Genomic DNA, 15,133 nt, shown 5'->3' on the forward strand with positions numbered 1-15,133 from the left:
AAAATGAAATATAATCTATTTTAACTGGAGATGGATATATAGTAGAAAACTGACTTTTCAGTTGTGGGTTGAAAAGGTGATGGACTTAAGGAAACTGACTCTTTAGTACATTGGCCCTAGATATGCAGCATATTCAATTAACTTGTACTGGAGCATCTCTATTTTAGGGCATCTCAAGACTCACTTTTCAGTCAATGTCTAGCTAATTAATAGTTTTAGGTACCAAAACCTATTAAGAAATTAAGAGGGCAATAGGGCAAGACAACTTTTGATCACATAAGCCAGTTGGGTTATGTGACAGTCCAGGGTTGTTGAAATATATAATCAATTTCACAATGGAAGGATGAATTTTGAGTTTCTTAATGCATTTGAGGAGTTCATGGCAAAGCACAGTTAGATAAACACATCTTACATTTGTTGTAGAGGATAGAATTAGTTTCTGTAGATTTCCATTGATACTTAAGGTATAACACATTCCAGGTAAATTTCTGTTTCATCCTTATGACCAGCTGAATACTTTTTGGTAATCAGGAAAGTAAAAACACTTAGTTACTGTAGTAAAAGAATTATACTATATACACTTCAGTTATTTAAACAGATATTTTTCTGTAAGGAGGGTCTTGTTTCGCTCTGGGATGATACAGAAAATCTTCATCCTCTTGGTAAAAAGAAGACATTGACATCAGAGGTCCCAGAATATCTCATAGAGAAATTATGGCAACGTGTGGTGGATGACAGTTTGGTAATTGGAGTAAAAATAACAGAATCACCTAACTTGTAAGTAAATACATTCTAATAAATTAGTCTATAAGTTGGATCCTGCAGGTTACAAAGTTAAAAATTGGACTTGTAACTTCCTGTGCTTTAGAAATCTATATTTTTATGTTATAAACCAGGAGTGGCCAAACTTACTTACGCTCTGGGTCACATATGACAATTTTCAGAAGTTCAAGAGCTGGGATGCACATGCTGGGGCTCAAGGCTTCATTCCTGCAGAGTGGGAGGGTCTTGGAACTTCAGCCACACAGGAGGCACCTACCAGGGCTCAAGGCTTAAGCCCTGCAGGGAGGGTGATGTTGGGGCTTCAGCTGTGCGGGAGATGTTTGCCCAGGTTCAGGGCTTCATCCCTGTTCCTTCTGAAGCCACTAGCCCTAGCAGACATGCCCCGTGGGGCTGAAGCCCCAAGACCCTCCTCCCCATTGGAAAGAAGCCAAAGGTGCATGGGGGGGCGACACATAGGGTTCCCCAATTTTTGCCAGATTTTGCTGGTCCCACTCAGTCACATGGTGGCGCCAGGCCCACTCTCTGCATGGCAGTTGCTGGAGCTGGCAAGCTGGCAGCTATATATGTAGGAAGAGGCAGCGACATACAGCTGAGAGCTGCAAGGAGAGCTACTGCTTTTGCTGCTGCCTCTTCCTGCAGAGCTAACATCTGGAAGCTGCGGGAAGGGGTAGCTGAGAATAAGGAGGGAAGCGGGGGGGGGGAGGGGGCGTGAATCAAGCTGTTGTGGGGAGAGGGAACAAACCTTTACATTGTACCCCTCCACTAGAAGGCACCAGTAGTCTCTGGCAGAACCTCTAGTTCCACCACCCTGCCACAGGGCAAATGACCTGATCTCCCGCTGAGCCTGGTGTATGGAGAAGATAGAGGGGACGTGGGGAGCTCCACAAGCTGCACTTTAACTGTAAAAGAGCCATGGATTAGCAACCCCATTATAAATTTAAATAAATTTTAAACTACATAGGAAGCAAGAAAACTGAACGTAATAATCCACTACCTATGTGCAATGTGGCTACATCAATGCTAAAAGTTCCTTAATGTTTGCATTTCTGGATTTATTTTTCACTGTACCCTTACTACTACCTTAGCATAGTTCCTTCAGTAAATCTAAAAATGTTTGTTTCTGTTTCCTTTCTTGGCAAGAGTCCATGTCATTTTAAGAGAAAAGTACAGTAGAAAACATAGCAGACTTTTTGTTGACCATAACATTTTTAACATCTGGCCATATGACTTGCATCCAGATACTCCGTGTTAATCTTCTAAATTGAATTATGTTACAGTTTGGTGTGAAGTCAAATAAAAATTTGGCAATTCCACATGATTTAAATCAAGTGTAAATAAATTTGTAGCACTTCCTGTATGTATGTATAAATAAATTAAATTAAACTAACTTTCTTTAAAACGGCTTGTTTATTCTGTTATGTATCTTCATTTTCATAGTTAGTTTAACATTTTCCATCCCTAGAGGTGTTCACTAATATCACTTATGTCCTAGAAAAATATAATTAGCACGTATTTAATTTGAAAACTTGGTTTAAAGTAAATACTTGAAACTCATGAACTTGACACAGGAACATATATTGCTTGTTAGAAGCAGCGCTCTCACCTTTTGACCTATGTATATTCCCACAAGCAATGTAGAAGAAGTTCGGAAAGTTACACTTTAGGAGGATGCCACTGAAAATGTGTCCAATGACTGAGAGAACTGACCTGCTAAGCCCTTTAGCCGCTGTACCTGAGCGATAGGTGTGGTCTCTCTCAACTGCCAGATTGCTATAGCTTTATAAAAAAAAAAAAAAATTGACTTCATGTTCATCTCTAAGAGCCACTGGGGGAAGAGATTGTCTTCACTTTTAAGTTTTAATTTTTAGCTCTGATGGTAGTAATTTTGTATTTAACATAGTAATTGTTTTTAGTGGAACCACGGAATATTTAATTAGTGATGCCTGTACCTAAAAACATTTCCCCTTCCTTTTGAGCAAAATTGCAATGTTGTATTGTAGCATAAGATGTTACCTCACTGCAAAGAAAACTCTTAAACATGAGTCTTTTAAATCTGACTCATAGCTTGAAGCTTAGTTGACTGACGAAATTAACAAAAACATTGTTTCCAGTCATTTAAGGGCGCTTGTGAGAGAACAGTACATAGTTATATTAAAGTGAATAGAGCATTTCACAAATTTCACAGAGCACTGTATCATATCTATTAAGTTAAATAGTGGAGTAATTTAGAATCTTAATTTGAAATTTACCCGCTATTTGAACAAAACTACATAGATGTTTCTAAAATTAAGTATGGAGTAGCAGAAGGGCCCTATCCTTCAACAGATTTTAAAGAAGGAAAGACTGTTGCTGTTCTGCATGTTAAGTATCCTTGTACTGCATTATAAGTAAATATACTTTTTAAAACAAAATTTAAAAATAAACTTTAATTATTCATCTACACAAACTTGTGACTGGGATTTTCAGTGACATCTAAGAGAATTAAGCACAGAGATCCTATTAACTTCCAATAGGAATTGGACACCTAGCTCCTGTAGGCTCCTCTGAAAATCCCAGCCTATGTTTTCGAAACCTAACTCCATGCATACTGTATTGGGTAAAGTATATGCTAAAATATACCTTCAAAGTTCTTACCAGACACCTTTGCACTATCACATGAATTAGTCTGAAAGTATGTTAAAGATTTTTGATCAATTCATCTGTTCTTTGGTAATTCAGCTGACGGTATAAAAACTTGAACCTCCATGAGGTTAAAGCACTAAATGTCAGTTTGCATCTTTGCAAAGCTTTAATTATATTTGTCTGACTATAAAATGTGAATTTGAAGTACAGTAATGTTGTATGGGTTTTACAGGTCACTGAATGATGTCTGCTTATCCCTGGTAATGGAGCATGACTTCACTTCAGTTTCTCCAATTATTGAATGTCAGAGTAAAATCGTTAAACTGAATAAGACTTTCTCAGCATTGTCTATCTCCTCATGCCAAATGGAACCACAACCAAAAAGGATAAAATTGGACTTCCATAGCAAGAATGATCTGAAAAAAGAGTACCCTCGAAGACGGTCTAAAATTCTGTCAGATGGGGCAAAGACATTTGTCGCTGTTACCCGCCTTTCACCACTGCTGGCATTCCGTGATATATGTTGTATGATACTACTGCATGCTAACAAGAGAAAATATCAAGATGGCAACCTGCAGGAAAGCAGACAACTGACTTTACTATGTGGGAAAATTTCATTATGTCTGGAAGATATTTCAAGTGGAAAATATTCAGTAAACTTGCTAAGAAATAATAGGCATTCTACAGGTAAATATGTAATGCATTGACTTGTTCACATTAGTCATAGTTAATTTAATATCCTCATCTTTGTTTTCAAGCCATATTCTCATTTTTTCATGTTGTGATCATTTTTATCAAAATATGTATAATTTCATTACAAAGTCTGTCATGAATTAGATACTGACTGAGACAGAAAACAGTAGGAAAAATGTGTTCTCAATGTGGAAAAGTGTTAAGTTAGTTGCTCCCAGGTTCTGTGCTAGGTTTAGTGTTTAAATATATTTATTGATCTTAAAAAGGTGGAGAGCAGTGCACAATTTGGAGGTAACATAAAATTTAGATTCTTTATTTAGAAAAGACTGAGGAACTTCAAAGAGACCTAACAAAACTAAGTCAGTTGGTACTGTGATGGCAGATGATGAATGGAAGGTAATGTATCCTGGAAAGAATAATTTGAACTTCATATAACTTGAGCTAGTTGAGGAATTTCTGGTTTGAGAAATTTTGACACTTTGAAATTTGGTTGTATTCCGTATTGGAACACAACAAATTTTTTCAAAACTTCTTGTGACCTGAAAATTGTGAAAAAATGTCATTTCAGAAATGCTGACACATGATATTTCCAAAATAAAATGTGGTCTCCCATCCAACTGCTGTCATGTGAAAAATGAGATTGTCAGTTTCACTCAGCAGCTGCCTGGCTCCCAGGCCTGCTGAGAGTGTACTGTGCTGGGGCAGCCCTGCCACGGAAAGTGCTGTCATAGCTTTCCTACTCAGATCTGAACCTTAGAGTTCAGAAAATAAGATGCTAGCATGAAACCTTCAAGCTTAATTACCTGCTTATTAGCGCTGCCCACCAGCCAGAAATTCCAGTGTCTAGACTCACTCTGTCTCCCCAAAACCTTCCCTGGGGGACCCCAAGACTCAGATGCCCTGAGTCTCACAACAAGGGAAATAACCCACTTCCCTATCCCCCTCTTTACTCCTCCCAGATCTTCCCACCCTGGGTACACTAGGAGATTACCCTGCTGTCAATTCCTTGAATTCACAAACAGAGAGAGATCAGTGTTTCCTCACCCCTCCAGAGTCCCTAGACGAAATTCAAGCTTTGTAACTCTAACACAAAGAGATTTCCCCGTCTTCTTCCTCCACCAATTCCATGGCTGAGCGCAGTCCAATGCCTTGAGCCCTCTACTAAGAAAAAAATCCAACAAGTTTAAAAAGAAAGCTTTATATAAAAAAGAAATAAAAAGATATAAAAATGGTCTCTGTATCAAGATGACAATAACAGGGTCATTGCTTAAAGAAAACCAAAAATGAATAACGCCTTATCAAAAAGAATTACAATTTAAAACATTCCAGCAACTACACACATGTAGAAAATACAAAAACAATATTAAAAAACCTTATATTGTTCTTATACACTTGTACTTAACAACTGGGAAACAGAAGATTAGAAAGTCCTGGAATAGAGAGATCCTCTCTCAGAGCCGAGAGAGGCAACAGAGACACAGACAAAAGACACTCACACCCAAAAATTCCCTCCTGAGCTTCTTTGAAAAATCTGGTTTCCTGATTGGTCCTCTGGTCAGGTGTTTGGTTCCCTTTGTTAACCCTTTACAGGTAAAAGAAACATTAACCCTTAGCTATCTGTTTATGACAAGTGCCCCAAAGTTGGAAACTCTGGGAGCTCATTCCAGGCTCCCAGCTCCATGACAGAAAACATTAGAAGTCCTCAGAGCCCTGGCTTCAGCCAGGATTCTCCAGTCTGGCAGGTTCCCTACCATGGTATCAGGAGCAGAGCCCAATTAATCCCTCCACAGCAGGAAGCCTGGAAATCCTGAGAGTCCCCAGGGCTTTCAGGCTACTGGCAGGAATCCTGGGAACCCTGACATAGTGGGGCTGCTCTGGAGCCACAGACCCTGGAATTCTGGGATTTATGATCTGCATGGCACAGCTTCCCAGAAGCTGACCAGGTGAGCAGGCAGGGAACCAGGCAACTGTCTGTGATTTGGCAAATTCTGATCAAAAGGTTGTTGAACTTGACTCACTTTCACAAGAAATTTTCTTACCAGCTCTGCTTAAACTTTGCCGGGATCAAAATAACCATAATCCACTTTTCTGTTCAATGCACATTGGTGATCAAAAAGCAAACAACGTTTAGGATATCAGTTTTACATATAATGATGTTATCCCATTATAAATCAATGCCTTCTCCCTGAATACTACATTCAATTCTGGTCGTCTTCTCACAAAAAAAGATGTAGCAGAAATAGAAGATGCCCAGAGACAAGTGAAATCTCTAGAGGCATGGAAAGACTTCTACGTGAGTAGAAATTGAAAAGGCTGAGAGTTTTTTAATTTAGAGGCATTAAATAAGGGGATGATGGGATAGGAAAGAGGTATACAAAGGGAGAATGATATACAGAAGATAATTTGGGAGCTCCAGTTTATTCTTGTTTAATAGAGGAACAATGGGCACCAATTTTAAAACTCATTCTTCAAAAGGAGCTGACAAGTTTATATGGCAAATCTTAGAGCTTACTCTGAGGAGGAGAGGGGGAGCAAAATGTATTTAAAGCTACAGACTCTGCTGCTTATCTCTAAATATGAGATATTTAACTTTCATATATACAGTTTATATAACAAAATATTTTTCCTGAGATGATAAAAAATTTTGAGATTACCTCATACAAATGACACTAAAACAATTGAAGAAACTCCTGTTCAGAAATGCAGCCATACATAAAGCCATTTTAGAATCGGACCTCTCTCTCTAGTGATACAGTTATCTCTCATCTCTCTCTGTCAGCTGCAGGTAATCCAAAATTCTCTGTCATCTCTGAAGGCAAAGCCAGGGAAGAGGAGACTGTTTAGGAGCTACTGTATCAATAGCTAAGGTCCACCAATCACACTAATATCACAGTAGGCTATTGATAAGTCTCTTGGCAAACCAATGTTTTTCCCTACAACTCTCTAATATCCAGGAGGCCCACTGTCAGCTGACCTGGATGCTTACTAAGAACCCCAGTAAGAAGGTGGTGGGAAGGGAATTCCCTAGGGAGGGCCGGATGCTTTGGTAGACTTGTGAGGTGAAGTAGAATCCAAGGGTGATCGTTTTGATGTAAGATCAAGCAAGAGGGACATACCATTGCTAGGTAAGCAAGGTAGATATCATTTGTGATCGTGGAAACATTGAAACTTCCCAATTCCAGCTTTCTTGAAATAGCAGTAAAAAAGTGATATTGAAATCTGAAAGAAAAACACATTTTGATCAGTATTTGTTAACTAGTAAAATACACTTCTGCCCCGATATAACGTGACCTGATATAACACAAATTCGGATATAACGTGGTAAAGCTGTGCTCCAGGGGAGGGGCAGGATGGGGCTGTGCACTCCGGCGGATCAAAGCAAGTTCGATATAACACGGTTTCACCTATACAGCAGTAAGACTTTTTGGCTCCCGAGGACAGCATTATATCAGGGTAGAGGTGTATTTAAATTCTTAAATTTAATACCTTTTCATATTTTTTCTCTTACAGGCACCATGGAAGATATATTTTCTATTCTTGCAGTATCTCTCAAATTCTCCTTTCAGATAGTCTCATCTGACTGCACACTGACTCCAGTGAACATGTGGCTACTGTCACAGATGGAGTGTATGCCAATCAAGGAATGCCCTGAAAATATGTTTTGTCATAAATTGGGAAGTCTGCATGGCACTGTCTTTAACTGGAATCTAAAAACTCCATTTGAAGGAACTTTAACATTGTTTTGCAGGTAATAGTAGTTGGAAAGGTTAGGGAATACCAAGACTTATGTAATAGGTTCCCTCTGGGGTGCTACCTGGAGCTGGGGTACCACTGAGCCCCCTGATCCACCATTCTGGGCTCCCTCTCACACTGTACTGTTGTGACAAGCTGCAAAGCCCTCCAGCCTGCACTTTCACCAGCATTCATACAGGTACGGACACACTCAGCTGCAGTTACACACAGGCTCTCTAACCACCAGATTCCCAGCCTGGGACCCCAGAGCAGTACCTTCCTGCCCTGGTCAAATCTGGTCAGTATAAGGGTTTAATACCTGGTCCACCTCTCCCTCAGTGTGACGAGAACAATGCACATTTGTGGTAATCAAGCGAGAGATTTTTTTCCCCAAGCACTCCAGTCAAAGCTCACTGATTTAGATTAAAACAAAACAAGTTAATAAACTACAAAAGATAGATTTTAAGTGATTTATAAGGGATAACAAACAGATCAAAGCAGATTACCAACAACAGAAACAAAAAACATAAACTAAGCTTAATATACTAGATAAATTGGATACGAATTAGCAGATTCTCACCATAAAAGATGTTACAAGCAGGCTGCAGATTTTTAAGGGGCAAGCTGCACTTGCTTCACAGCTTGGAATCCCCAGGTGTTTCATTCACAGGCTAGAAATCCCTTTAGCCTGGGTCCAGCACTTCTCACAGTTCAGTCTTTGTTCCTCAGGTGTTTCCAGGTATAGTCTTGTGTGGGGACTGAAGAAGACCAGATGTCATTCCCTGCCTTATATAGCTTTTGCATATGGTGGGAATCCTTTGTTCCAAAGCTTGGTTCCCAGCCCAGTCTGTGGGAAAATACTGACATTCCAAGATGGAGTTTGGCATCATGGGGCCTGGTCACATGTCCTTGTAGAGTCATAGCAGCCATCACTCATAGGCTGCCTAACATTCTCAGGATAGCTCACCAGGTGGGTGATAAGGCCTGTTGTTATCCCTAATGGCTCATTGCTCTGAATAGGCCCTTCTCAACGAACTATCTAGACTGAAAGCATGTTGTCTAGTGGGCGTTACCCTGGTGTAAGTACATTTGAAATACAGATACATAGTTTTTATAACTTCAGATACAAAAATGATACATCATACATGCAATGATATATATGATTTTAAGATCATATTCAGCAAATCATAACTTTTCTAATGGCACTTCACAGGGCTTATCTTGCATAAAATACATCAGAATTATGCTATGATCATATAGCAATATCACTATGAAGAGTATGGGGTGCAATGTCACATCCTCTATAACTTGAGTTTGAGGCAGAATATCATTTTTTCATTGTAATTATTTTGCCATAGTGTAATATGCATAGCATAGCAGTGACAGCCATTTAGGACTATTTTTAAATTACCATCCTGTGCCTATTAGTAGATCTGATTGGATTACCTTTTGCAATCATTTGGGCTCTGCCCAGACACCTGGGCATAAAATCAAAGTATATACAGGACTAATTCTATTTAGTATGTCAAAATTTACAGTTCCATGAACGTGCAATAATGTATGTTCAGCAACTTTAAGAGTTGTCTTCGCTTACTACCCTTGGAAAATAATACATGTCTCTGAGTCAGATCTCTGGCTAGATTCCCTTGGCACTAGGAGTTGGAATCTTCTGACTGCTAACCATAGATCTTCAGTAAACAGATGAAGTTTAGCAGTTTGCAAGCTTTCCTGTAGGGTTTCTTATATGCAAACTTCATGAGGCAGTTTGGAGAGTGAAAATATCTGCAACTCTCATGAGTTCCCTACTTTTTTCAGTTTATAGCAGTTCAGTTTGAATTGCAAGATTGTCAATTCAGGAAAGTCCTGAATTTCACTGAAAGGTATTAATATAACTTTTATTTAAATAAAACTAAATGTGCCCTTATCTTTAACACTCTGATAAAAAATAAGAAATCTACAAACAATGATCCAATCCTTAACCATTTTTTCACTTAACACCTCAAAGTGACTTAATTCAACATTCTGTATGCATGCAGTGCTGATTAATTCCTGTCCTCAAAATCTAATAAATTATAGTATAGATCTTTGTCTGAATAGTCACGATTACCCCTTCATTATTTTTTTTCAGTGTGGATCAGTTGAACTAGCATGTATCCATGTTTGGATCTTACCTGTTTGAGAAATGGGTAGGCCTCAGAACTTCTTCCATCAGGCCAAATACTACGTTAATAATAGCAGTATTATTTGGCTTGGTAGCCTACGCAGTATGCTAGATACTTCTCAAGCATGAAATATGGTACATTTCCCTGCCCTGAAGGATTCAGTCTAAAAGGAAGAGTAAAGAGAAGGTATTACTGATGTGCCTTTATAACTATAGTGGGCTCAATTTTCACTCAAAGTAGGGATTAGCCTCTTTGTTTCATATGAAGAATACAGTGTATCATACCAAATTTAAAGAACATTATTTGAATAAAGATTGAATCATCTGAAGAACATTGAATAAATCCACTGGTGAAAACTGATTCAATGTCAGTCTCTTAAGAAACTGTGTCTCCCCATTTTTATCATCCATTTTGCTAGCAAACCACTGGCTAGTTATCCTTCAAACTTTCCATGTAATTAATTCATTGAAAATTAGTCCCAAGTGCACATTTGAGGAATTCAGGTTATATCTCTAATCAAAGTTATTAACTTCACTGTATCTCTTTGCCCTTATAATTTAACTCTCATTCTAATAGTTATCATTTCATATAATTTATGAGACTGAAGCCATAGGCCATCTTTGGTGAAGATGACCACTATTTCACTAAAGCCTTGTCATGTGGAAATAAAGCTTTCTCCATCTTCCCTTGTCTTCAAATGGACTGAAATAAGAATGCCTTGAAGAAAAATGGCAGACCCTCTATTCTGTGATTAGAAAAAGGTACAGGAAACTGAAGATAGCCTATGATGTAAACACCAGTTCAGTCAGGGATAGCATGCAATATACTGGTCACTTTCAAGTCTCTGTCTAAGCTCTGTGGCATCAAAGATTCCTCTCTTCTGAGGATCTGGGGCTGGTCCAGCACAGCAGATGTAGCATTTGACAGGCTGTTCTGTCTTCCCTGAGTCTCATATGGCCCATGAGTCTACATCCGCGCGCCATAACGGAAATTGTGGGAGCAGCATCCCTGCCCACTCCTATACCCTCCTACTCTTGTGTTGGAAAAAAAAACAGGAAATTATAAACTAAAACACTTTTTTAAAGGAATTAAGGCTGGTTAAGTGCAACATACTCATTCCCTCTGTAAACTCTTTACTATACTTTAATGTCCACACAAAACACATTGTAACTTCTTTCTGGCTCAGCATGTAAGGAAACACACCAGCTCAACACATTAATCTCCTTCACATTATAGGCACCCCCTTAATTACAGTCCAATACTCCCAGAAACAGATGACACTTTACTCTTAACTGTGGGTACAGGTCGGTCTCATCTTATGCTGGGGTTACGTTACACAGTCAGCACCTAAAGCGAAAATCGCGTATAGTCAAAATTACATTTAGTGTAATGGCAGGCGGAATCGCCCGCACTACAGAAACAGTACTTAAATGATTTTTCTCTTTTTGTTTATTTTTTGCTTTTGCCGACCGCGTAAAGCTGAAATTGTGCATGTTAAATGCGCCTAAGATGCGACAGACCTGTATATATTTCAGCACTGAGTATTTGCTGATTTTGCACAAGTCTGCTTAGTATTAATTCTTTAACTATACAGTAGTTGACATAGGCTCCAAAAGGAAGATCTTGCTTGCCTTTCCATCTGCAGGAAATAAACTTAAAAAATTTACACAATAAGATGTATAGGTAATTTCCTCAGTCAATTTAAAGTTGCTTCATTGTACAATAACGGATTTTGAAAGAATTGTATCCTTCTGTTGATGAATGTTTTATTTTACAGAAATCAGACTGTCTTGTTCCAGTGCCTTCATAGCCTCCTTGGAGTTCTCCCACCAACCTGCAAAGTAAAACCCCTGAGGTTAGAAAGCAAGGACATCCTTACTGACCAGTTTGCACTAGCTTTGGAAAAGGAAATGGACACCCTTCGGAGTTCTTTCTCCTCTGCAGTAAGTGAAGTTGAAAACAACTTTACATTGAGCTGTGAGGCAGGCAAGAAAATGAGCAGGGTTACAGGGTCATCTTTGTCTGACAAAAAGGAAGCAGTGCAGCAGTTCAGAGACGAGCTTCGAAACGAACAGAAGCAAAGTGCATTGGGTATGAACCAAACAGTGAGCGGTGCCCTTTACAGACAAATTACTTTGAAAATTGCTGAGGCTCAGCTGTGTTCTGATACGATTGCATGGAGACTGAACATTTCATAATGACTCCTCTCGAAATTTATTTTGAATACAATTGTATTTAAATGACACTATCAAGCACTATTTATATTTTATTTTTACTTTCTATATGTAATTCCTTTTTAGAAGATGGAGAATAAAACTTTTTTCTACCGGTGTTGTCACTACTGTTTGATACATATATTTTCCTTTTTTGAAAGTACTTAGTATTAATATAGCTTTTCACTTTATAAATCATAAAATGCTATAAATAAATACCTATATTTTGGCTGATGAAGCATAGCCAGTTTGACACTAATGGAACATTAAAGATGGACCTCTAGGACAGCTAGACAGCAAGTACTTTTTACAGTTTTAAATAAAGCCTGTAAGATGTCTGTTGTGGACATTGACGATGCTTAGATTTGTATTGATTTAAAACTGAATCTTAAGGTTGGATTTACGAGAATCTAAAGGAGTTAAGCACCCAGTTCCCATGGAATTTTAATAGGTCTTGGGCACCTCATTCCTTTAGGCTTGTAAAATAAATTGTATATACTTCCTCTTTGGAGAAGTGAATCAAAAGTGGTATCCATAATTTCAGGTGACCACACTCTGCTAAAATAAACCACCTCAATTTGAGTCTCCTTAAATGGATGCAGTATGGTGAGGAATTGGTAGCTTTGTTCCATTTTCTTCAGGTAAGAGATGTACTTCTACATGTATAACATTGACTTCCAGATATTACTGGGATGGGCAATTTAGAAATATATTTGGGATGCAAAAATAAGGAACATCGCAACTAAATCTAGAGCACTTGCTGACTATAAATATAAAATTAGATTGTTATCAAATAAATAATAAAGCTGATACTGGGAAAACTAATCAAACTACAGAACGTGTCAAACAAACTTGTTGAGTTTTGATTATATTAATAGGGAAAGAGAAACAAGAAATCAACTGAGGCAAAATGCAATTAAGATAGTTTTAAGTATTCATTAGATTGTACCTAAATAGTGAATTTAAGTTGTCTGGACTAAAGAGCTTATTCTTTATAAGGACAGACTATGGAAATACTGTAACTGATGCACTGCATGCATGCCCTCACAGTATTTAAATTGTAAGCACCTTCAGGAGGGAATCTTGTCTTGTCTGTCTAAAGCAGAGATCAGCAATCTATGACACACGGCTCACCAGGGTAAGCATCCTGATAGGCTGGGCCGGTTTGTTTACCTGCTGCGTCCACAGGTTCATCTGATCGCTGCTCCCGCTGGCCGCAATTTGCTGTCCCAGGCCAATAGGGGCTGCGGGAAGCGGCGCAGGCCGAGGAATGTGCTGGCCGTTGCTTCCTGCACAGAGTTTTGTGGTCTGTTGCTGTTGAATTTTAAGTTCCCAGCCATTTTGACTTCACAAATTACACGTGTGTGACAGAAGGCATGCATCTATGCCATGCTAAAAGACCTAGATTATAGTACTATCAGAGGTAACTCAGCTAATCACCCAACATTGCTCTTCAGTTAATTTGCATGCAACAGTTTCATTGGTTGTATGAGGAAGATTGTACAGCTGGCCCAACAGGCCATACCTGTGACAGCATGGGTTTTCCGCTACTAATATATAATACATTATTTAACAGTTTAAACCACAGTAAATTTTTTTCTGGAAAGTTTGAACAATTGTACAATATTATTTTTGGCAAGGGTCAAAAAATCAGACCTTTCACATGAGGAGCATTTTGAAAAATTGCAATATATCAAATGTCTTGGCCTAGAAACTCCCAAATTTGCCTTAAGCTGTTTGCCTTCACTGGGATGGGGGAAGAGTGTGATGATTAGTTTAAATATTATTTGATAAATATATGAACCCCACAGCAATCCAAATCTACACAGTCATATGCTTTAGGAAATCCAACTACCAGTGGGGCAAACTTGCTGAAGTACATGAACAAAACCAGGAATTTTTACAGGTATGTTTTATTGAAATGACTTTGATTTATCATACTGTAATTGTAATATTGGGAGAGAACCCAGATAAAACTGAAGTGTCAATTTTAGTTGAGTGTTGGAGAAACTGCTTAGAGTAACTCGTTCAAGGTTGTCTTGTATCAAATATATCATTGGCTTTCTAGATCTCAATTTCTCCCCTTTTCTGAGTTGTTTGGCCCATGCCTTGCTTTCTGCAAATACTGGAGGGAATTCAAATTTATCGATGAGGCTCTAGGATGTAGCTACTTTTCTTCCCTTGCAGCAGATGCTATGGCAGTGCAGAGTGGGTATTAGCCTTTGTATTTCATCAGTTGCAATCCTAGCTTTTAATGCTTATTTATTTATTTGGATCCAGCAACATGCAAAATACTTCTCTCCTCCTTACATTCATTTTTGCCCTGGGGGACTAAAAATTCATGGGCTTTACTCCCTGAATGGGCCATGCACTAAATTCTTTCCATGTGTCTGTTCCTCCTTACCTGTCATAATGGAGCAGACCAAACCAAAGGTCAAGAAATGATCCATCTACAATGCACCCTCTAGGGAGAGGAGAAGAGGAGCTTTGTTGTGAATGCTTCCAGGCCACAGGGTCTTGTTGCATCAGGATGTATGTACACTCTCTTCCACATGCCTGTGGTATCTGCAGAGCAACACTCTATAGATACTGTTGAAAGTCCATAAGCCTTTTCAAGATCTCCTCTATGACATGGATATCATCCATTTCACCTTGGAATCTTTATTTGGGGCACTGCATTACGACATGTGATGGTTTGGATGTTCACTGTGGTTGCACAAAGGGGAGACTTTGATTTTCCATTTGTGCGTCAAGTAGCTGCATCTGCCATGGTTTGTTTGCGTGCAGTTCAGTGTGGTCCAAAGTCTGCATGATGGATCGAAACTGGGAGGGTGGCTTATTGGGTCAGTGATAACGTGCTTGTTTGGATAACGTGCTTTGCCATTCCCTGGCCAGATCCAAAGACATGAAGTGGTCGCATGTCAGGTC

The 15,133-nt window shown here is 38.8% G+C and overlaps 1 protein-coding gene across 3 annotated transcripts in view; it reads left to right on the plus strand.

Moving 5' to 3' along the window:
• FANCB (FA complementation group B) overlaps positions 1-12,320 on the plus strand; it is a 32,552-nt gene extending 20,232 nt beyond the window's left edge. For 2 of the 3 annotated variants that reach the window (XM_032795932.2, XM_032795931.2), the window contains 4 exons: positions 614-777; positions 3,638-4,092; positions 7,609-7,846; positions 11,770-12,320. In XM_032795932.2, coding sequence (XP_032651823.1) covers positions 614-777; positions 3,638-4,092; positions 7,609-7,846; positions 11,770-12,190 — 1,278 coding nt within the window. In that variant the 3' untranslated portion in view covers positions 12,191-12,320. Of the gene's footprint in view, positions 1-613; positions 778-3,637; positions 4,093-7,608; positions 7,847-8,559; positions 8,801-11,769 lie in introns of all 3 variants that reach the window. The other variant, XR_004375866.2, reaches the window with a different exon arrangement.
• Positions 12,321-15,133: the final 2,813 nt, after the last annotated feature.

The sequence above is a fragment of the Chelonoidis abingdonii genome, chromosome 1 (assembly GCF_003597395.2).
Source record: "Chelonoidis abingdonii isolate Lonesome George chromosome 1, CheloAbing_2.0, whole genome shotgun sequence".
Taxonomy (NCBI): domain Eukaryota; kingdom Metazoa; phylum Chordata; order Testudines; family Testudinidae; genus Chelonoidis; species Chelonoidis abingdonii.